We start from the raw sequence: 23,823 nt of genomic DNA, 5'->3' as shown, positions 1-23,823 counted from the left end.
CTACTAATGCACACGCTATGAGGCAGTCTGTCACTGACCAAGTGGCTGGGTCCCTGCTACCTACATGGGAGACCTAGAGTGAGACCGTTCCTGGCTGTTATGGATAACTGGGGAGCAAACCAGTAGATGATATATCTCTCCCTTGTCTTTCTCTCTTTCAAATAAATAAACAAATAAAAATTAAAAAAAAAAAAAAAACAAGTTTGAACTAAGGTAAAACAAATTAAAATATTTGCCTAAGTAGGACATAAGGACTATATTGTTTTTCTTTTTATCCTTATTTGCGGCTGGCATTGTGGCATATCAGGTAAAGCCACCACCTGCAACACCAGCATCCCATATGGGTACCAGTTCATGTCCCAGCTGCTCCACTTCCAATCCAGCCCTCTGCTAATGGCCTGGGAAAAGCAGCAGAGGATGGCGCAAGTACTTGGGCCCCAACCACCCACGTGGGAGACCTGGATGGAGTTCTAGGCCTCTGGTTTCAACCTGGCCTAACACTGGTCATTGTAGCCATCTGGAGAGTGAGCCAGCAGACAGAAGGTCTCTCTCTCTCTCCCTCTCTCTCTGTAATTTGGACTCTCAAAGTAAATAAATAAATCTTTTAAAAAATCCTATTTATTTATTTGAAAGGCAGAGTGAAAGAGAGACAGAGAGGTCTCCCATAAGGGTAGCAGGGCACCAGATACTTGGACCATCACATGCTGCTTTCTCAGATGCATTAGCAGGAAGCTAGATCAGAAGCAGAGCTTCTAGAACTGAAAATCAGCACTGAAACGGGATGTTGGCCTCACAAACTGTGACTTAACCAGCTACACCACAACACTGGCCCCTAAAAATATCCTTAACTACTTTTGTTAGGTGTTTTTCAAGTATAAAAGATTTAAGAGAGTTAATGTCTTATAAACAGTAGTACTGTTATCAGTTCTAAGAAATGAACATCATTACCATACTACCAACTAAATTATAGATGAATTTTACACTTCTCTCATCACTGTCATTTCTCTATTCTAGTATCCAGTTCAGGATCCACATCACATTAAGTTGTCATGTCTCCTTAGTCTACTCCAATCTGTGGCATTTCTTCAGAATTATCTTTCGTGATCTTGTCAATCTCTCATTATTAAATTTTCATCCAACAATTTTAGCATCCATCACTGCCTATAGAAATTACTAATGTGATATTCTACTGGTCATTTTTCTATTATCCTCATTTCTCCTACTTTATTTATCAGACTTCTTCTCTAAGAAAGAGTGGTCCCTTCTTCCCAAATGCTTAGTGCATTCAGTCACTCATTTATATGAAGATGGTCTTGTGAATGTTAACTCTATTCTTTGGTTCATAATCTAATACCATTTTTATCTATTTTGTTGTTCAGCGTGATGTAGTCTTCGTAACTTTTTTTTTTTTTTTTTGACAGGCAGAGTGGACAGTGAGAGAGAGAGACAGAGACAGAGAGAAAGGTCTTCCTTTTGCTGTTGGTTCACCCTCCAATGGCCGCTGCGGCTGGTGCACCGCGTTGATCTGAAGCCAGGAGCCAGGTGCTTCTTCCTGGTTTCCCATGTGGGTGCAGGGCCCAAGCACTTGGGCCATCCTCCACTGCCTTCCCGGGCTACAGCAGAGAGCTGGCCTGGAAGAGAGGCAACCAGGATAGAATCCGGCACCCCGACAGGGATTAGAACCCGGTGTGCCGGTGCCACAGGCGGAGGATTAGCCTATTGAGCCATGGCACTGGCCAGCCTTCTTAACTTTTTAAAACATACACGCTTTGCCTAGGTTTCCTCTTTTCAGTCTGTCATTATTCCTTGTACCTGATCATTCTATTCCAGAATGAGCCCTAGTAAACAACTGACTTAGCTGTTTCTGACCCTGCTGGGAACTGAAAGTGCTAACTTGGCTACTCCATCTAACTGTTAAACTGGACTCATCACATCTATGATATTGTATTTTTGCGACCTTACATGAAAAGAATCTGTACTGCAAGTAAAAGCTATTCCCCAAAATGTGTGATCTTGGGTCTGCATTAAACATAGAATCCATGTTCATAAAAAAATAATAAAATAATAAAACACAAATGCTTATAGAATAAAAATAGGTAAATTGCATCTTACACACTAAGATATAGGAAAGAAAAATAATCAAAAATACAAGGAATACCCATCACCATAGTGATCTAATCAAAATACTGCTGCTTACCTGACATGAGCTTCTTCAGTAGTTTCTGGCTCTTGTTTGAGTCACGCTGTAAAATATCCCTTTCTTCATGAGTACATACCTGTAGTAACAAGAATGAGACACGCTATATGGTTTTCTTGATTTAGTGTTAAAAGTAATCTCAAATTCCATGTTAGACGTAACAATAAAATAATGACTGTTGGTGCTTTTTCATCCAAACACACCAAAACATCTATATCCAGCTGAGTTTTGCCCTATCTTTCCATTTCTCTTTTGTAACAAGCCATATAAAAACTTATTTCACTGTAAGCCTCCCTGAATGATTTGAACGTTTTTTTAAAAAAAGTTTAACCTGATTTCAAAGGAAAAATATTTGCTACTGTTGAGAATAAAGAAAAGTACATTTTTTTTAGAAAAAAAAGAAAGCCTCTTAGTTTTAATCACGAAACCCAATTGGTCAAGAGGAATTATAAGCAGATGTCTTATTAGAATCAGTAAAAGCAGGGGCCGGAACCGTGGCTCACTTGGCTAATCGTCCGCCCGTGGCGCCAGCATCCTATATGGGCGCCGGTCTCTAGCCCCAGTTGCTCCTCTTCCAGACTAGCTCTCTGCTGCAGCCCGGGAAAGCAGTGGAAGATGGCTCAAGTGCTTGGGTGCCTGCACCCACGTGGGAGACCAGGAGGAGGCACCTGACTCCTGGCTTTGGATCAGCGTAGCTCCGGCCGTAGCGGCCATTTTGGGGGGTGAACCAACAGAAGGAAGACTTTTCTCTCTGTCTCTCTCTCTCTAACTCTATCTGTCAAATAAAAAACAAAAACAAAAACAAAAAAAGAATCAGAAAAAGCAGTAAGGGGACAGGGCCGGCGCTGTGGCAGAGTGGGTTAAAGCCCTGGCCGGAAGCGCAGGCATCCCATATGGGCACCAGTTCTAGTCCTGACTGCTCCTCTTCCCATCCAGCTCTCTGCTATGGCCTGGGAAAGCAGTAGAAGATGGCCCAAGTCCTTGGGCCCCTGCACCCACGTGGGAGACTCGGAAGAAGCTCCTGGCTCCTGGCTTTGGATCAGTGCAGCTCCGGCCATTGTGGTCATCTGGGGAGTGAACCAACGGATGGAAGACCTCTTTCTTTCTTTTTCTCTCTCTCTCTCTCTCTCTCTCTCTCCAAAGGATGGAAGACTCTCTCTCTCTCTCTCTCTCTCTCTCTCTCCTCTCTCCTCTCTCCTCTCTCTGTGTAACTCTGACTTTCAAATCAATAAAATAAATCTTAAAAAGAAAAAGAAAAAGCAGCAAATTACAGTGCCACTAGTGAGAATCAGTCTAGACTTTAAACTATGTATATTTTGTTTCTTTGTCTTAAACATCACCTACCTATAAAATATTGATTCTATTAAGCAGAGAAGATACTCTGTTTATTGTAAAATCACTGCAATTGTAAAAAAGGAGGCTGAGAGGGGTCTATACTGAGCCTATAAAATTGTAAGACCTCAAGGCCTCCCTGCTTTCCATTACTGTTTCTTGAACTGAAGGATTCAATGTACCTAAGAGAAGGCACTGCACTTCCCAGCAATAGTTCAATGGCACAGAAAATTCCTGCCGGCAGCTATGGGTCCTTCTCTATTGAATGCTTCCTATGGGAGGAGATTTACTTGGTTTTAAAAAGTTTATTTCAGTAGACACTGTTTTTCAGGTCTGCTGTGTATCAGCTTATTCTGAGTATATGGAAAAATTAAGGGCGCCATCAGAGAAGAGGAGAAAACAAAGCAACATAAAACGGATGCCTTTACCAATAGCAAATGCCATTGCTTCTGCGAGCCAGTTCAACTGGCTGAATGAGCTAGACAGGTCATTAGGGGTTTACTGCTGCATTCTTGAGGTCATTCTCTCAGACAAGGCAGAGCTACAACAAAGTGGTATTCTGGAAACAGAAGTTATGACCTGAGGATTATGCCACAGTAGCTCTGTTCCCCAAGGGATATGAGCCACATCTGAAGACTTGATCAAAAATTTTTGACGTTTCAAGCCCTAGGATTTTTCTGAATTAAAGTTAATCTGATACAAGCCTTGAGTTCTTCAACAATGGATACTCTCAAAACCCTCATCACCACAGGCCTCAGTACTAGGATATAATCTTGGATTTCTGAGTGATCAAATCTCTGACTAGAGTTCACCGGACATCTTAAGGAAGCAATTTACAAAGAAAAAAGAGAAATTACGAGGGATCTGAGTGTCCATGTGTGTTAGCACAAAGCATAGTAAAATATAAAAGAAACAGTTTACCAGAGAGCCACAGAACAAGCAGGGGCCAGAACCCTCTTGTTCACAGACAATACGCCCGCAGATCAGACAGTTATTGATGAGTTTGTGTTTCTGGCCCAGGCAATCACAAGGGTGGCGACCGGGGAGCAGGACTGCAAGCTTGTCTTGTCCCTCTCTGGTGTACAAATTGACAAACTTTGTCTTCTTCTTTACAGAGCTGCTGTTCTCTTGTGCCTAAATGTACAAAGACAACACAGTATCACTGAATAATTAATGACAATGAACCAAGTCAAAGGGATGAGGGAACCTCGGTTCTGTTCAATAACATCTTAAATACTACCCAAGCACCATGAAAGGAGGAAGGGAGAGGGAGAAATACAGACTGCTTAAAATCAAGGGTTTAAAGGAAAGGTTATACTCTAGGGAAACTAGTTCATTAATTGCTTTGCTTTTTCTGCTAGTAGCTCTCAGTCCTTACTAAGGCTGGTTAAAGGTAAATACAGGCCGGCGCCGCGGCTCACTAGGCTAATCCTCTGCCTGCACTGTCGGCACCCCAGGTTCTAGTCCCAGTTGGGGCGCCGGATTCTGTCCCGGCTGCTCCTCTTCCAGGCCAGCTTTCTGCTGTGGCCTGGGAGTGCAGTGGAGGATGGCCCAGGTCCCTGGGCCCTACACCCCATGGGAGACCAGGAGGAAGCACCTGGTTCCTGGCTTTGGATCAGCGCAGCGTGCTGGCAGCAGCACGCCGGCCATAGCGGCCACTTGGGGGGTGAACCAACGGAAAAAGGAAGACCTTTCTCTGTCTCTTTCTCTCTCACTGTCTAATTCTGCTTGTCAAAAAATAAATAAAAAATAAAAATAAAAGGTAAATATAGCAGTCAAAGCTGTTTACAGTAAGACTCAAAAAAGTTAGTAGAATGTGAAATTAAAAGAGAAGCTTATTTTGCCACAAAGAATTGACATCCGGGAGACCAGGATAAGCACCTGGCTCCTGCTATTGGACCAGCATGGTGCGCCGGCCACAGCGCTCCAGCCGCAGCAGCCATTGGAGAGTGAACCAACGGCAAAGGAAGACCTTTCTCTCTGTCTCTCTCTCTCGCTGTCCACTCTGCCTGTCAAAAATAAATAAATAAATAAAGAATTGACATCCATGCAGTTTTTTTTATAATGTATATTTTCCATGTACTTTTTGAGATTCCATATATAGAACAAACTTAAATTGGAGATTTTAAGAACCTAGAATGCCTCTAGAAACAGATCATACTCACAGATTTGTAAATATGGACAATAAATAAGAAAAATCAGTAAGAAATTTACTCAACCAAGTATCAATAAAAAATGATAACACACTAGGAAAATGGACAAAAGACCTAAATAAGAACTTCATAAAAAAAAAGATATCCAAATGACACATTGCAAGGAACTTGGGAAACCAGGATGGAATTCCTGGCTCTTCCTGGCTCTTGACTTCAGGCTGACCCCATCCAAGCTGTTGTGGCAATCTGGGGGTATAAACCAGCAGACACAGGATCTTTTTCTCCCTCCCTCCCTTTTTCAAATAAATTAACTATTTATTTAAAAAAAGGACCAAGTTGGCCGGCGCTGCGGCTCAATAGGCTAATCCTCCGCCTAGCGGCGACGGCACACCGGGTTCTAGTCCCGGTCGGGGAGCTGGATTCTGTCCCGGTTGCCCCTCTTCCAGGCCAGCTCTCTGCTGTGGCCAGGGAGTGCAATGGAGGATGGCCCAAGTACTTGGGCCCTGCACCCCATGGGAGACCAGGAGAAGCACCTGGCTCCTGCCATTGGATCAGCGCAGTGTGCCGGCTGCAGTGCGCCGGCCGCGGCGGCCATTGGAGGGTGAACCAACGATAAAAGGAAGACCTTTCTCTCTGTCTCTCTCTCTCACTGTCCACTCTGCCTGTCAAATTTAAAAAAAAAAAAAAAAAGGACCAAGTTACATTAAGATACTTGAAGGATTGAGGGTCATGCTTTGATGAGGTCTCTTTTTAAATATAGACAGACAGATAGGCAGGTAGATAGATTTACTTATTTATTTGAAGGGCAGAGTAACAGAGAGGGAGAGGGTGAGAGGGAGGGAGGGATGGAGAAAAAAATCTTCCATTGCTTCACTCTAGAAATGCCCACAACAGCCAGGGCTAGGCCAGGCTGAAGCCAGGAGCCACGATCACCATCTCAGTCTCCCACATGGGTGGCAGGAACCCAAGTACTTGGGCCATCACTGCTGCTTCCCAGGCGCATTACCCAAGCAGGATGGGAAGTGGAGCAGCCGGGACTTGAAGGCACTCTGATATGGAATGTGGATGTCATAAGCAGCAGCATAACTTGCTGTGCCACAATGCCCACCCATCTTTTTAAAAAAAAAGATTTATTTATTTGAAAGGCAGAGTGATAATGAGAGAGGGAGACAGGGACAGGGGAAGGGGAGGGGAGGGGAGGGGAGATCCTCTATCCACTTCCTTCTCATTGTGCTTAGAATAAAATCCAGGGGCTGGTGATATGGTTAAGTCATTCCATATGGGTGCTGGTTTGAGTCCCAGCTGCTCCCCACCTGATCTAGCTCCCTGCTAAGCACCTGGAAAAGCAGTGGAGGGGCTGGTGCCACAGGCCCTCTTCCAGGCCAGCTCTCTGCTGTGGCCCAGGAGTGCAGTGGAGGACGGCCCAAGTCCTTGGGCCCTGCACCCCATGGGAGACCAGGAGAAGCACCTGGCTCCTGGCTTCAGATCAGCGCAGTGCACCGGCCGCAGCGCACTGGCTGCGGCGGCCATTGGAGGGTGAACCAAAGGCAGAGGAAGACCTTTCTCTCTGTCTCTCTCTCACTGTCCACTCTGCCTGTCAAAAATAAATAAAGAAAATAAAATAAAGAAAAAAGAAAAGCAGTGGAGGATGGCTCAAGCGCTTGTGTCCCTGTACCCATGTGGGAGACCCGGAAGAAGCTCCTGGCTCCTGGCTTTGGATCGGCGCAGCTCCGGCTGTAGCGGCCATCTGGGGAGTGAACCAGCAGATGGAAGACCTCTCTCTCTGTCTCTACCTCACTCTGTAACTCTGTCTTTCAAATAAATAAAATACATCTTTCAAAAGAAAATAGACTACTAAGATTCACAACAAAATCATGACAAGTCACCTACAGGGTACCAGGACTGGAAACTACAGCCTTGAAACCTTCTTACTACAGACATTACCAATCCCTTGTGGTAAGGCAGGCTGGCCTGTGCACAGCAGCTGTGTTTAGCAGCAGCCATGGCTCTACCCAATGGCCAAGAGTGACTTCTCCCCTCATTCTGTGACAACCAGAAGTATCTCAGGCATAACTTCTGCAGGGAATTGACTATCACTAGGTATAGAAAACAAGTAGAATTCTGACTTCACCTCATAAGTTCTACATTGTTGGTTTTTTTTTTAAAAGCTTTATTTATTTATTTATTTGAAAGTCAGATTTACAGAGAGAGAGAGGTCTTCCATCTACTGGTTCACTCCCCAGTTGACTGCAACGGCTGGAGCTGCGCTGATCGGAAGCCAGGAGCCAAGAGCTTCTTCCAGGGTTTCCCACACAGGTGCAGGGGCCTAAGGACTTGGGCCATCTTCTACTGCTTTCCCAGGCCATAGCAGAGAGCTGGATTGGAAGTGGAGCAGCCAGGACTTGAATTGGTGCTCATATGGGATGTCAGCGCTGCAGGCTGTGGCTTTACCCACTAAGCCACAGCACCAGCCCATGTTTTTGTTTTTGTTTTTTTAATAGAAATGTACCCCCAAAACCTTATCAAATTGTGTATCTTTTCTCTTTACTCTTATATTTGAAAGGCAGAGTAATGGAGAAAGAGTTTCCATCCACTGGTTCATTCCCCAAGTGCCTGCAAAAGCCCCCACCTAAAGCCAAAGCCAGGAGCCCAGAATTCAACCCAGTTCTCCCGTAACAGTGGCAGGAACCCAATCACTTGAGTCATCACCACTGCCTCTAAGGGTCTGCATTAGCAAGAAGTAGCTAGAAGCGGGTATCAACTACAGGCACTCAATGAATGATTTGGACATCTTTTTTTTTTTTTAATTTTTTTTTTTATTTTATTTTTTGACAGGCAGAGTGGACAGTGAGAGACAGAGACAGAGAGAAAGGTCTTCCTTTTTGCCGTTGGTTCACCCTCCAATGGCCGCCACGGCCGGCATGCTGCGGCCGGCGCACCGCGCTGATCCAATGGCAGGAGCCAGGTGCTTCTCCTGGTCTCCCATGGGGTGCAGGGCCCAAGCACTTGGGCCATCCTCCACTGCACTCCCGGGCCACAGAAGAGAGATGGCCTGGAAGAGGAGCAACCGGGACAGAATCCGGTGCCCCGACCGGAACTAGAACCTAGTGTGCCGGCGCCGCAAGGCAGAGGATTAGCATAGTGAGTCGCGGCGCCAGCCTACAGATTTGGACATCTTAATCACTAAGCCAAATTACTTTATTATCTTAATCACTCCTGGAGAACTATTTTATTAGTTGCATGATATTACATCAAATAATCTTTCTTCTATACCAGAACATCAGGTCATGTCAATTTTTCAAAACTGTACATAACATTGTATAGAACATAATAGTTTCTTCTTACTCCTGACTACTTCCTAGAGTTCTTCCATCCACTGGTTCACTCACCAAATGACCTCAATGGCCAGAGCTAGGCAACGGTGAAGCCAGGAGCTTAGAATTCCATCTGTTCCATCTGAGTCTTCGATATGGGTGGCAGGGACCCAAGTACATAACCCAACTTCTGCTGCCTTCCAAAGCACATTAGCAGGGAGCTAGATCAGATGTGGAGCAGCTGGGACCCAAATTGCTGCTCTGATACAGGATGCTGGCATCACAAGCAGCAGCTTAGTTTTTTTTTTTTTTTTAAACATTTTATTTATTTGAAAAGCAGAGTGACAGAGACAGTAGGAGAGAAAGACACATACACACATAGACCAAAAGAGAGAAAGAGAGAGAACGAGAGAATCTTCCATCTGTTGGTTCACTCCCCAAATGGCTGCAATGGCTAGAGCTGGGCCAGGCTGAAGCCAGGAGCTAAGAACTCCATTTGTGTCTCCCACATGGGTGGCAGGAACCCAAGTACTTGGACCATCTTCTGCTGCTTTCCCAGGCACAGAGCAAGGAGCTGAATTGGAAGTGGAGAAGCTGCACTACAATGCCAGCGCTAATGACATTTTTATTTTAATGTAAGTTTATCACCATTGGGTATTTTATTTATAAAAAAATTTTTTTTTTATTTGACAGATAGAGTTAAACAGTGAGAGGCAGAGAGAGAGAAAGAAAGGTCTTCTATCTGCTGGTTCTCTCCCCAATTGGCCACAATGGCCAGAGCTGCGCCGATCTGAAGCCAGGAGCCAGGAGCTTCTTCTGGGTCTGCCATGTGAGTGCAAGGGCCCAAGGACTTGGGCCATCCTCCACTGCTTTCCCAGGCCATAGCAGAGAGCTGGATCGGAAGTGGAGCAGCCGGGACTAGAACTGGTGCCCATAAGGGATGCTGGCGCCGCAGGTGGAGGATAACCAAGTGAGCCACGCACCGGCTATTTATAAAATCTTTGAAAATTATATAGAAAACATCTCTATGATTTAAAGTATATATTTTTTGCGAACTATTTATATATTTATTTATCTTATTTGAAAGGGAAAGAAACAGATTGAGAGAGAAAAAGAGAAAGAGAGAGAGGGATCTTTCATCCACTGGTGCTGAAACTGTAAGGAAATCCAGGTAAATAGATTAACTAATAGTGTTAAGACTTCATCCTGCTATGCTCTCTTACCTATGCCTCCATGGCAACCGGGAAGTTCCCAGTGATAGATACATTTTCTGTCAGTGAGTGGGTCAGATTTTCTGTTGGGTAACTCCTTAGCTAATGGCCACTATCGTGTAACCCCGTCCGAAAGAGCCAGCTTTTGTGGACTGCTGCTGCTGGGTTCTGGTCACCTATGCTGCTGCTGTTGCTGCTGCCTAAATAAAGAATGTCCCATCTGCCTACAGCTCCACAAGTGTTCTTTCAGTTCCTAGCCCTGCATGCCTCAACACCCCAATCAGTCTGACAACTGGTTCAATTCCCTAGTTGGCTACAACAGTCAGGGCTGGGTCAGGCTGAAATCAGGAGCCTGGAAGTCTATCTGGGTCTCCCACATGGGTGTCAGAGACCCAAGTACTTTGGTCATCTTCTACCACGTTCTCAGATGCACAAGCAGGGAGTTCAATCAGATATAGGATGCTGGGCATTGCAATCAGCAATTTAACCTGCAATTTAAGCTGGCCCCACAATGCCAGTCTCCATTTTTTTCTTTTTCTGTAACATAACATTATTTTGCAAACATGTTTTTTATACGGTGATTACACTCAGAATTTTTGAGTCACTACTCTTACATCTTAGCTATTAACTATTCTCTTCTTTTGGGAAATGTAGTTTATCAAATTGCCATGCTTATAAATATGTTTGGTTATCCTAAAGGGCCATTGTAAGAGTCAAAAGAGAATGTGCCCTAGCGTGATTCCGTCCTGCATGGCTGTTCTTTGCAGCAGTGGGCATCTAATCTCCGTCCACTTTCTCTCTCACCCAAGTTCGTCCCTCCACGTTTGGGAAGATTCGATGGACATGGACATGAGCCCCCTGAGGCCCCAGAACTATCTTTTTGGTTGTGAACTAAAGGCTGACAAAGATTATCACTTTAAAGTGGACAATGATGAAAATGAGCACCAGTTATCTTTAAGAACGGTCAGTTTAGGCGCTGGTGCAAAGGATGAACTGCACATTGTTGAAGCAGAGGCAATGAATTACGAAGGCAGCCCAATTAAAGTCACACTGGCAACTTTGAAAATGTCTGTACAGCCAACGGTTTCCCTTGGGGGCTTTGAAATAACACCACCTGCGGTATTAAGGTTGAAGTATGGTTCAGGGCCTGTGCATGTTAGCGGAGAGCACTTAGTAGCTATGGAGGAAGATGCAGAGTCAGAAGATGAAGAGGAAGAGGATGTGAAGCTATTAAGTATATCTAGAAAACGATCTGCCCCGGAGGTGGCAGCAAGGTACCACAGGAAAAAGTAAAGCTTGCTGCTGAAGAAGATGATGAAGATGACGACGACGACGATGAAGATGATGAGGAGGAAACTGAAGAAAAAGCTCCAGTGAAGAAATCTATACGAGATACCCCAGCCAAAAATGCACAGAAATCAAACCAGAATGGGAAAGACTCAAAGCCATCAACACCAAGATCAAAAGGTCAAGAATCCTTCAAAAAACAGGAAAACTCCTAAAACACCCAAAGGATCTAGTTCTATAGAAGACATTAAAGCAAAAATGCAAGCAAGTATAGAAAAAGGTGGTTCTCTTCCCAAAGTGGGAGCCAAACTCATCAATTATGTTAAGAATTGATTCCGGATGACTGACCAGGAGGCTATTCAAGATCTTTAAAAAAATAGTTTAAACAGTTCGTTAAGGCCAGCGCCGTAGCTCCATAGGCTAATCCTCCGCCTACGGCACAGGCACACCGGGTTCTAGTCCCGGTCAGGGCACCAGACTCTGTCCCGGTTGCCCCTCTTCCAGTCCAGCTCTCTGCTGTGGCCCGAGAGTGCAGTGGAGGATGGCCCAAGTCCTTGGGCCCTGCACCCGCATGGGAGACAGGGAAAAGCACCTGGCCCCTGGCTTTGGATCAGCGCGGTGAGCTGGCTGCAGCGTGCCGGCTGCAGCGGCCATTGGAGGGTGAACCAACGATAAAAGGAAGACCTTTCTCTCTGTCTCTTTCTCTCTCTGTCCACTCTGCCTGTCAAAATAAATAAATAAAAACAGTTCTGTCTTATTTCATTTCTGTAACAGTTGATATCTGGCTGTCCTTTTTATAATGCAGAGTGAGAACTTCCCCTACTGTGTTTGATAAATGTTGTCCAGGTTCCATTGCCAAGAACGTGTTATCCAAAATGCCTGTTTAGTTTTTAAAGAAGGAACTCCACCCTTTGCTTGGTTTTAAGTACGTATGAAATGTTATGATAGGACACAGTAGTAGCAGTGGTCAGACGTGGAAATGGTAGGGACAAATATACATGTGAAATAAACTCAGTATTTGAATAAAGTAGAAAAAAAAGAGAATGTGAAAAAGCTGAATGAAGATGATAGTGGTGGTAGCGGAGAAGGAAGCAGATTCAAAATAAGAAAAGCCATAACAAACAGGTAAATTGTACATTCTTTGAGTATAAACCCACACAAAAAAGATTGGAGTTGAAACCTGGAGCACTTCATTAAATATTTTCCATCTTATTTCTCTCTCAATCTCATCTCTAAGCAAAGATCCCCTTCTAATACTTATCTACGCAGGCTGACAAAAACAATCTACCATACAGAAAGCAGTAAGTTATCATTATCACTTTCTTTCCCTAGAATCCATGCTTGTGTTGAAGAATTGTCATTTACACTAATTTTTTTTTCATGGATTTTTTTCATAGAAAACTTATTTAATAAATATAAATTTCTAAAGTACAACCTTTGGGCCGGAACCGTGGCTTAACAGGTTAATCCTCCACCTTGCGGCGCCAGCACACCGTTGCTGCTGGACCCAGTTGGGGCGGTTGGGGCGCCGGATTCTATCCCGGTTGCCCCTCTTCCAGGCCAGCTCTCTGCTATGGCCCAGGAAGGCAGTGGAGGATGGCCCAAGTCTTTGGGCCCTGCACCCGCATGGGAGCCAGGAGAAGCTCCTGGCTTTGGATCAGCACGATGCGCCGGCCACAGCGGCCATTGGAGGGTAAACCAACGGCAAAAAGGAAGACCTTTCTCTCTGTCTCTCTCTCTCTCTCTCACTGTCCACTCTGCCTGTCCAAAAAAATTAATTAATTAATTAATTAAATAAAGTACAACTTTTGGATTATTCTTATTATTCTTCTTCTTCCTATTATTATTATTATTTGTACATTTTGCTCTCTGAAATATATTAGTCATTTTCCCTTTTCCATAAGCTAGAAAGAGTTTGATTCCATAAGTACTTACCTTGGCCAAATCAAAAGGTGTTTTGACCTCTACAGTTGTGTCAGGCTCAGCAAACGCAGGAACTTCCTGTTTGTTTCTTCCTTTCCGCCGACTGCGCTTTAACTGGTCTCCTGATTTTTGACCATCCAGTATTTCTTTAAAGAACAAAAGTACACACATAGATTAATAGCACGATTCACTTGTGAACTTCTTTAGCTAATAACAGAAGACTACGTTTAATATTTAGAGTCATGATATGAAATTAGGTAGATTTTGGGGGCCAGCGCCATGGCTCACTTCGTTAATCCTCCACCTGCAGCACCGGCATCCCATATGGGTGCCGGTTCTAGTCCCGGTTGCTCCTTTTCCAATCCAGCTCTCTGCTGTGGACCGGGAGGGCAGTGGAGGATGGCCCAAGTGCTTGGGCTCCTGCACCTGCATGGGAGACCAGGAGAAGCACCTGGCTCCTGGCTTCGGATAGGCGCAGCGCCGGCCGTAGTGGCCATTTGGGGGGGTGAACCAACGGAAGGAAGACGTTTCTCTCTGTCTCTCTCTCTCACTGTCTATAACTCCACCTATCAAATAAAAAAAAAATTAGGCAGATTTTTAATTAATTATCTTTTTCTTCTCATGTCATAATTAAATTTAAACCATCATTTTTGAGACTCGGGGCCAACGTTGTGGTGTAGTAGGTAAAGCCATCGCCTGCAATGCTGGCATCTTACGTGGGCAATGGTTCATGTTCTGGCTGCTCTACTTTCGAACTAGATCCCTGCTAATGGCCTAGGAAAAGCAGTGGAAGATAGCCCAACTATTTGGGCCCCTGCCTCCCATATGAGAAACCTGGATGAAGTTTCTGGCCCCTCGTTTTGGATTGGTCCAGCCTGACCACCGCAGCCATCTACGAAGTGAACCAGCAAATGAAAGATCTCTCTGCCTCTCCTCTCTCTGTAACTTCTCCAAAATAAATTTTAAAATCTTAAATTAAAAAAAAAGATGATAGTCAATGATAAAGAAGTCAACTAAATACTACTGGCTGTGATTAAGAAGCTAAATTAAAATCTGATATTTTAGATTATATAACAATAATAATGGACATGGATCATTTAACTCAGTGTTCATCTTTTATATTGTTTAGTCACTTTTAATTGCTTTTTCTACTATAATTTGTCAACATCTTATTTTTTTTTTTTTAATTTTTGACAGGCAGAGTGGACAGTGAGAGAGAGACAGAGAGAAAGGTCTTCCTTTTGCCGTTGGTTCACCCTCCAATGGCCGCCGCGGTAGGCGCCCTGCGGCCGGCGCACCGCGCTGTTCCGATGGCAGGAGCCAGGTGCTTCTCCTGGTCTCCCATGGGGTGCAGAGCCCAAGCACTTGGGCCATCCTCCACTGCACTCCCTGGCCACAGCAGAGAGCTGGCCTGGAAGAGGGGCAACCGGGACAGGATAGGTGCCCTGACCGGGACTAGAACCCGGTGTGCCGTCGCCGCAAGGCGGAGGATTAGCCTGTTGAGCCACGGCGCCGGCCAACATCTTATTTTCAATCAGGTGTATACATAATTGAATATTTCTTTAATCCAAGAATGAATAGCCTACATTTCTTCTGAAGCTACATTTGTGTTTGCAAACAGGTATTTGATGATATTTTCCAAGCTGAAAAAGTCTAAATTAGAATAATATTCATTAAAGATGAGACAAAGTTGAACTGAAAATATGTATACACAATTATGCTTAAGTTAGCTGTAAACAAATACAGGATGGGGGCTGGCGCTGTGGCATAGTGGGTAAAGTAGCTGCCTGCAGTGCCGGCATCCCATATGGGCACTGGTTCAAGACCCGGCTGCTACACTTCCCATCCAGCTCTCTGCTATGGCCTGGGAAAGCAGTAGAAGATGGCCCAAGACCTTGGGCCCCTGCACCCACATGGGAAGAACTGGAGGAAGCTCCTGGCTCCTGTCTTTAGATCGGTGCAACTCCAGCCATTGTGGCCAATTGGGGAGTGAACCAGCGGATGGAAGACCTCTGTCTCTCTGCCTCTCCTTCTCTCTGTGTATTCTGACTTTCAAATAAATAAATAAATCTTTTAAAAAAAATACAGATGGTAGAAAACAAGTCCTTTAAATCTGCTCATTTACCAGTAATATTTCAACCTTTATTTAATTACATTAACTTACCATCTTTTTTGAAAGACTGCTGCATAGGATCAGAAACCAGCTCCTGATCATTCTTCTGCCATTTTGTTATAAGTTCTTCTATGAACTGACCCTTTGGGCCCTCATTTCCCTGGAGTAGATCAGTAACATATTCTCGAATCTCTTCGGCACTCTCAATTGACAAAACATACCTCAGGAGACAAAGATACAAGTTGCTGAAACAAGACTAGTGTATAGTACATTTTCAATAATCACAATAGAGACCAAGGTAGTAAAATTAATGCATCAATCTATTAGAGAGCTAAGTACTATGCTAGATGCCAGGGACATAAATTTGATTAGGGCAAAGCCTCCATCTCAAGTAGTAAAAAATCTATTCTTCGTATGTATTTAGCCATTAACTGTTTCTCTGTATGTCTGGAATCTAATCAGTCTTCTGAAAGATTGTGGGGCTGACTTTAACACAAGAAAATTTTCTATAACTGCACATCTGCAGTCATAATATGTTACTGGAAACAATATGAATCACTTAATCTCTATATTGAAACATCTAAATTTTCTCTTATTTTTGCAAAAGATATAAAATACACTACAACCTAATTAGTTAATGATTCAACATTATTAAAAACTGTGGAGGGCATTTGGCACAGCAGTTAAGACACAGCCTGGGACACCTGAGTGCCCTGTCACCGTGCCTGGTACCTGGTTAATGCACACAACAGGTAATGGCCTAAGTACTTGGATCCCTGCCACACAAGAGGGAGACCTGGATAGAGTTCCAGGCTCCTGGTTTTGGCCTGAACTGGCCCCAGCAGGCATTTCAGGAGTGAACCAGTGGATGGAAAATCTCTCTTCTACTTTGCCTTTCAAATAAAAATAAATTTTAGGGTCAGCGCCGTGGCTCAACAGGCTAATCCTCTGCCTAGCGGTGCCGCCACACCAGGTTCTAGTCCCGGTTGGGGCGCCGGATTCTGTCCCGGTTGCGCCTCTTCCAGGCCAGCTCTCTGCTATGTCCTGGGACTGCAGTGGAGGATGGCCCAAGTGCTTGGGCCTTACACCCCATGGGAGACCAGGAGAAGCACCTGGCTCCTGCCTTTGGATCAGCGCAGTGCACCGGCCGCAGTGCGCCAGCCGCGGTGGCCATTGGAGGGTGAACCAACGGCAAAGGAAGACCTTTCTCTCTGTCTTTCTCTCACTGTCCACTCTGCCTGTCAAAAAAAATAATAATAATAAAATAAAATAAAAAATAATAAAATGTAAAAAACATTCTTTTAAAAAAGATTTATTTATTTATTTGAAAAGCAGAGTTACAGAGAGGCAGAGGCAGAAACAGAGAGAGACAGAGAAGTCTTCCATCTGCTGATTCACTCCCCAAATAGCCACAATGGCCAGAGCTGAGCCAATCCAAAGATAGGAGCCAGGAGCTTCTTCTGGCTCTCCCACAGAGAAAGGACAGAGAGAGAAGGAAGGAGAAAGATCTTCCATCCACTGGTTCATTCTCCAAACAGTTGCAATGGCAGGGCTGTGCCAGGTCAAAGCCAGGAGCCTGGAATTATATCACCAGGGAGCTGCTTTGGAAGTGGAGCAGGAGGGTGTCCAACCAGCACCCACAGAGGAAGCAAGCATTGCAAGGGGCAGCTTAATCCTTTATACCACAATGCCAGCCCCAATCCCCCTAGTGTGAACTGTTCTAAAAAACTCACAACTCTAAGGGATGTCAAGAGATCATTTAACCTTAACCCTGGAGTTTTCAAACCACCAGTTAAGTACAAAGATTTCTAGAAATATTTTGAATAAATATCATTTTAACTGTTTAACAGTATAATAAAGAACAAGTTCATCCAAAATGTTTTATACCAAATCTTAACAAAACAGAATTAACACAAACTGTGGGGCAAATTTTAGTTTGCTAAGTCTTGTGTACACATCTTAATATCTTATAAATATGTGACTGATTAGGAAGTTAATATATCTGTACTCTTTTTTAAATTCAGGTCACTCACAAAATTGTTCAAGTTAGCACCCTGAGTCATTCTCAATTAAATGCTGGGCAAGGCACAGTCATTGCTTTCATCTTGGTAGAACAGCCTGTTGTGCAATAACTAGTGAACACCTAGTAAGTGGTGCAAGGAATACGATACTATTGGTGGCTCTGGTGCTTGTTATAAATTCTGAATCCTTCTCACCTAATTTGTATTTATGATTAAAGACGACAGCAAGTGTTTACCCAGACTTGGGTGCTTCAACTTTAAAACAAATTTCTTATCACTCCACTTTCAAATGGTGTGGATAAGCCTGAGGAAAACCTGAGTCTCCAAAATGAGCTGTTCAACCACGATGTAGAAGAGTCAGAATTTTCTTGACACTGTGTAATCAAGCAAAAGCTAACTGGATTCTGAGATGGAGAATACATCTATGAGGTTCATGCCTACCCTATTTCACACTGTTGAGTCACCAAAAATGGCCTCAATCTTTATATATACCAAGTGATTTTATATTAAATATGATAACTTTGCATTTGCTTATATTCACAAAAGTCATTGTTCTGTTCTGTTGTAAAAATCTCATTATTCCATTTGCTAACATTACCAAATTAAAAAAAGCGTGAAAACTATTTAAGCCTGATTTTGCCTTCAAACAAGGGTAAAGCCAAACCATATAATTTGGATGGTTTTTTTTAGTCTGTTCCTGGGTTCAAAAAAAAAATCCTTTAAAATAGGCTCTCTTAACGCTCTCTTTGTCAACAAGTATCTTTTGCCCCACTTCGAAACTCTCTTTACTTCCTACAAAATTCCTAACATTGCAATGTAAGTTTCAGCAGCAATAAACAAGGAATAGTAAGAAACAGCTGAAAGGCTCCCTGATAGAACCCCCTTGTTGTGGAAGTGTTCCCCCCTGACTCGAACACTTCACCTCCACTCTTCCCTATTCTTAGTTCTCAGGGGAAAGCCGTCCTTTCCGGTCAATCTTCCCAGCTTCTCCAACCTTAAGGAGGCCCTTTCTTCCATGCATCCACAACACCTTCCACTCCCCTCTCCTCAGCACTTACTAAAGAAGCAGAACCCAACTGTCCTGACCATCGGAGTTGTCCCAGCACCTGGCATGCGGGAGCAGCACCAGCGAACGTTCATCCAAGGGAGGCAGAAACTGTCAGGTTTACCATCTCCGTTTCACAGTAACCTCAAAACATTCAAGGTAAATCTCTGTAGTTACTAATTTTACAGATACAGAGAGGGAGACTGAGTTGCCCAAGCTTACAACACCCGTAAATGGCAACGGAGAGTAGCAGCTGGGACTCCCGAGGCACGAGCTACCTGCATTGGACCACGCCACCCGCCGTTTAAATTCCACGTCCTCTTTGACACGACTCAGACCGCGCGAACCGAAAGGTTCAGAGTAAAGGATTTCCGGAAAGACAGCTCCACTTGCCTCTTGTCTCCAGAATCCATAAGGAACTAGCTCCCGGGACAAGCTTACAGGTCTAATTATTATGGGTTTGGCGTTTTCCCAGTGTATAGTGGGGCCCACTGGCAAATGGTGGCGCCTGACATCCTATCCGAGAAACCAAATTATAAAGGTGGAGGCCAGGATTCGGCGCCCACAGGTCGACAGGAGCGCTCCTCCCCACCAACCCCCGACCTGCTAAAACAATTTCCTCTCTTCCATCAACTTTTCAGTCCTTCCCGCTTCCCCATTCGCTCAGCCAGTGCACACCCCAGACCTCCTTCCCGCCTCGGACCCCAACCGTTTCTCACTGCATGATTTCCTCGCTGACATCCAAGCCGAAAGTTTTCCGCAGCTGCTGGGTGCACCAGCGGACCAGCGGCTCTCCGGCAACCGCCCCAGCCACCGCCATCTTCCCCAGCCGGAACCAGCTGGGCTGGGGAAGCCCTGCGTCCTGCGCCGGACCGGTTCCCTTCGCAACAGCGACCGAGCTCACGCGGGTTCCGCCAGCCTGCGCAGCCCCGCCCGCCGCGCCGCCTCCGGGGCAGGGCCCGCCCACCTGTGCCGCCGGCGGCGTCTTCCCGCCTGGGCGCCCTACGCTCGCACCGGGCCCCGTCCGCGCCGGATTCTCCTGCATCGTTACGGGGGGGACCCGAGGAGGGCCGCCGGCGGTTCTGCTGAGCCGTCGGCTCAAATGCCGATAAAAAACGACAGCTTAAAAAAATTTAAAAGTGCAATATTCCGAAAAGTTAGGGACCACGTTTTGGGTCTACGCTGGTTTTTCTGTCCATTTAATTCAGAGCTTGTAAGCATAATCCAAATCATATAAATGTATTGATTGACATTGAGCTTGGATTGTCTTTGTTATCATTAATTTGAAAATGTATAATATCATAACCTTTTTAAGCAAAGTACTTGATAAAGTTCATTGTATTCATTAATAGTACAAGTTTTGCTCCTTCACAAAAATCAGCTATATTTAGTATTATGTATCAAAATAACTTACCTGTTTCTGTACCTGTTTGGTCCAGTAATAAAATATTAACTGCATGAAGACAGAGACTATTTCTTTTAAATATTTTGCACCATAGGGGACAGTGTTGTGGTGCAGCAGGTTAAGCTGCCATTTGCGATACCAACATCCCAAATCTGAGTGCTGGTTTGAGTCAGGCTGCTCCACTTTGGATCCAGCTCCCTGCTACTGGGCCTGAGAAAACAGTGGAAGATGGCCCAAGTACTTGGGTCCCTGCCGTGCAAGTAGGAGACCAGAATTGGTGTTCCTGGTTCCTGGCTTCAGCCTGGCTCACCCCTTGGCTATAATAATGGCTATTTGGGAGTGAACCAGCAGATGAAAAATCTCTCTGTGTCTCTCCCTCTCTCTTTGTTCCTGTGACTGTCAAACAAATAAGTATATCTAAAAAAAAAAAAAAATGCACCCACATGGGAGGCCAGGAAAAGCACCTGGCTCTTGGCTTCGGATCAGCACAATGCGCCGGCTGCAGCGGCCATTGGAGGGTGAACCAATGGCAAAAAGGAAGACCTTTCTCTCTATCTCTCTCCCTCACTATCCACTCTGCCTGTAAAAAAAAAAAAAAAAAAAAGCATTTTTTTTTTTTTTGACAGGCAGAGTGGACAGTGAGAGAGAGAGACAGAGAGAAAGGTCTTCCTTTTGCCGTTGGTTCACCCTCCAATGGCCGCCGCGGTTGGCGTGCTGCGGCCGGCGCACCGCGCTGATCCGATGGCAGGAGCCAGGTGCTTCTCCTGGTCTCCCATGGGGTGCAGGGCCCAAGCACTTGGGCCATCCTCCACTGCACTCCCTGGCCACAGCAGAGAGCTGGCCTGGAAGAGGGGCAACCGGGACAGGATCGGTGCCCCACCGGGACTAGAACCCGGTGTGCCGGCGCCGCAAGGCGGAGGATTAGCCTAGTGAGCCGCGGCGCCAGCTAGCATTTTTTTTTTAAAGATGTATTTATTTGTTTGATGGGCAGAGTTACAGAGAGAGCGAGAGAGCTATCTTCCATCTGCTGCTTCATTCCCCAAATGGCTGCAACCACCGGGGCTGCCACAGGCTGAAGTGAGGAGCTGGGAGCGTCTTCCTGGTCTCCCACATGGGGGCAGGGGCCCAAGCACTCGGGTCATCCTTCACTTCTTCCTAGGTGCATTAGGACCCTGGATTAGAAGTGGAGCAGCTGGGGACTGGAGTCCTTCCAATCCAGGGGTGCTTCACTTCAAATCCCCAGTCCAGCTCCTGGCTTTGGATTGGTCCAGCTCTAGCCGTTACAGCTATTTGATGAGTGAACCAGTAGATGGAAGATCTGTCTTTCCCTTTCTCTCTGTAATTCTGCCTTTCAAATAATTAAGTTAATCTTAAGAGAAAAAAAAAAAAGCCAAGTTATCTTTTGGTATAAGTTTAGGTGGAAATCTCATTCATACCTACTACAGCTTTTCTTTTTTTTAAATTTTTATTTATTTATTTATTTTTTTGACAGGCAGAGTGGACAGTGAGAGAGAGACAGAGAGAAAGGTCTTCCTTTTGCCGTTGGTTCACCCTCCAATGGCCGCCGTGGTAGCGCGCTGCAGCCGGCGCACCGCGCTGTTCCGATGGCAGGAGCCAGGTGTTTCTCCTGGTCTCCCATGGGGTGCAGGGCCCAAGGACTTGGGCCATCCTCCACTGCACTCCCTGGCCACAGCAGAGAGCTGGCCTGGAAGAGGGGCAACCGGGACAGGATCAGTGCCCCGACCAGGACTAGAACCCGGTGTGCCGGCGCCGCAAGGCGGAGGATTAGCCTGTTGAGCCACGGCGCCGGCCTTAAATTTTTTTTTTTATTTAGAGAATACTTTATTAGTTCTGTAATCAAACCCACATAGATAAGACCTTACATATTTAATTCAGTGCGTTACCCCTGTCCAAATGGAAAAAAAAAATTAAGTTTAACGTTTCTAGACCAATATGGCTGTTAATTTCTGTACAATGCTCCTTTTTTAATTTTTAAAAATTATTTTATTTATTTGAAAAACAGAGTAACACAGGTAGAGACAGAGATAGAGGTCTTCCATCAACTGGTTTACTCCCCAGGGGGCCGCAACAGCTGCAGCTGCGACCATCCGAAGCCAGGAGCCAGGAGTCTCTTCCGGGTCTCCCAGGCGGGTGCAGGGCCCAAGGACTTGAGTCATCTTATACTGCTTTCCCAGGCCACAGCAGAGTTGGATCAGAAGAGGAGCAGCTGGAACTAGAACTGGCACCCATATGGGATGCCTGCACTTCAGACCAGGGCTTTAACCTGCTGCGCCACAGCGCTGGTCCCTACAATTTTTCTTAATGCCCTAGGCCTTAAAAATTTTGAGGCTCAAACCATATAACTGCTATTTAATTCTAAAGGAAAACAAAAGCCAACATTTCAATTAAGAATTTTTACGGGGACCAGCGTTGTGGCATAACAGGTTAAGCTGTCACCTGCGGTGCTGGCATCCCATCTGGGCAATGGTTCACTTCCAATCCAGCTCCCTGCTATTGTGTCTGGGAAAGCTTCAAAGGATGGCCCAAGTGCTTGGGAGATTTGGAAGAAGCTCTTGGCTCCTGGCTTCAGCTTGGCCCAGACCCAGCTGTTGTGGCCATTTGTGGAGTGTAGATGGAAGATTGATTTCAACACCATCACCACCATCACCCGCACCCTGTAACTCTTTTAAAATAAGTCTTTTTTTTTTATTTTTAATAATTTTTACTGGGCATCACTGCTTTTTACTTTTCTGTAACATATCTTTCATCACCATCTGTAGGATTAAAAAAACAAACATACAAAGAAAAACAAACACAATGGGGCCAGCATGTGGCCTAGCCAGTAAGGCTGCTGCCTGCAGTGCTAGCATCCCATATGGACTCTGGTTCAGGTTCTGGCTGCTCTCTGCTATGGCCTGGGAAAGCAGTAGAAGACGGCCCAAGCCCTTGGGTCCCTGCACCCATGTGGGAGACCCGGAAGAAGCTCCTGGCTCCTGGCCACCTCAGGCCGTTGGGGCCAATCGGGGAGTGAACCAGTGGATGGAGGGCCTCTCTTTCTCTGCCTCTTGTTCTCTCTCTGCCTCTCGTTCTCTCTCTAAAAGAAAAATAAATACAATTATAGCAAGTTGAGGACACTTCAAAAAAATTCATGTAAAATGGAGTTAAAAATTAAGTTTGTTTTGTCGAAAAGTAGTTTTGAAATCTATGTATAATTTCTCAAAATATGAGTTTTCTATTAATTTTTTGAAGACCCTTTGTATTTAGACTGCCTCTGTATGGAAAGGTATATTTGTAATTCTTTCTGGCAATTTACTTGGCATATGGATTCAGAAAAATAAACTAGCAAGACTTTGCAGTTCTAATCTCTGCTGGAATCTGGGATGTGAGTTCAAATCACCCAATTCAGAATCAGGTAGAAGCGTCTTTAAGTGAAAAGGAAACAATGGAATTTAAGAACCATTGTGCCTGGAGATAGCGCCTGACCACAAATAACAAAGGAATACCCCGGGGCTTGTTGATTTGGCACTAAGTTGGCTAGTTGGCTGTAACCTTAGACTCCCGGGTTAAGGAAGACAAAGAACAAATAAAACCCAGGCAATTGCCAAAACATTTCCTGTTGTTGATTGTCGCCTGGAACCTTTAATTCTACCCCAAGTGGCTGCTGATTCTGTTAAAGTATCAAGTATCTTATGTTTTTAAAGTTCAAAACATTATTTCATTAGAGAAAATCAATACCCTACTTACACTTAGGATTTTTTTTTTCAAGTGAGCAATTAACAGAATACATCCCGGGCAAGTTTAACTGATCCTGTTTTATGGGTG

At 44.9% G+C, this 23,823-nt stretch overlaps 1 protein-coding gene and 1 pseudogene across 1 annotated transcript in view; one reads left to right on the top strand and one right to left on the bottom strand.

Annotated features, from left to right (window-relative positions):
- Positions 1-19,472, bottom strand: part of TRIP4 (thyroid hormone receptor interactor 4) — a 67,531-nt gene extending 48,059 nt beyond the window's left edge. Inside the window, exons 1-5 of the mRNA XM_062206114.1 lie at positions 19,316-19,472; positions 15,582-15,751; positions 13,430-13,563; positions 4,451-4,663; positions 2,198-2,276 (exon numbers count right to left, since the gene is read on the bottom strand). Coding sequence (XP_062062098.1) covers positions 2,198-2,276; positions 4,451-4,663; positions 13,430-13,563; positions 15,582-15,751; positions 19,316-19,416 — 697 coding nt within the window. The 5' untranslated portion in view covers positions 19,417-19,472. The remainder of the gene's footprint in view (positions 1-2,197; positions 2,277-4,450; positions 4,664-13,429; positions 13,564-15,581; positions 15,752-19,315) is intronic.
- Positions 11,041-11,866, top strand: LOC133769591 (nucleophosmin-like; annotated as a pseudogene).
- Positions 19,473-23,823: the final 4,351 nt, after the last annotated feature.

The sequence above is a fragment of the Lepus europaeus genome, chromosome 11 (genome assembly GCF_033115175.1).
Source record: "Lepus europaeus isolate LE1 chromosome 11, mLepTim1.pri, whole genome shotgun sequence".
NCBI classification, from domain to species: Eukaryota; Metazoa; Chordata; class Mammalia; order Lagomorpha; family Leporidae; genus Lepus; species Lepus europaeus.
The sequence above is the reverse complement of the archived record's forward strand: the minus strand, read 5'-3'. Positions and strand labels throughout refer to the sequence as shown.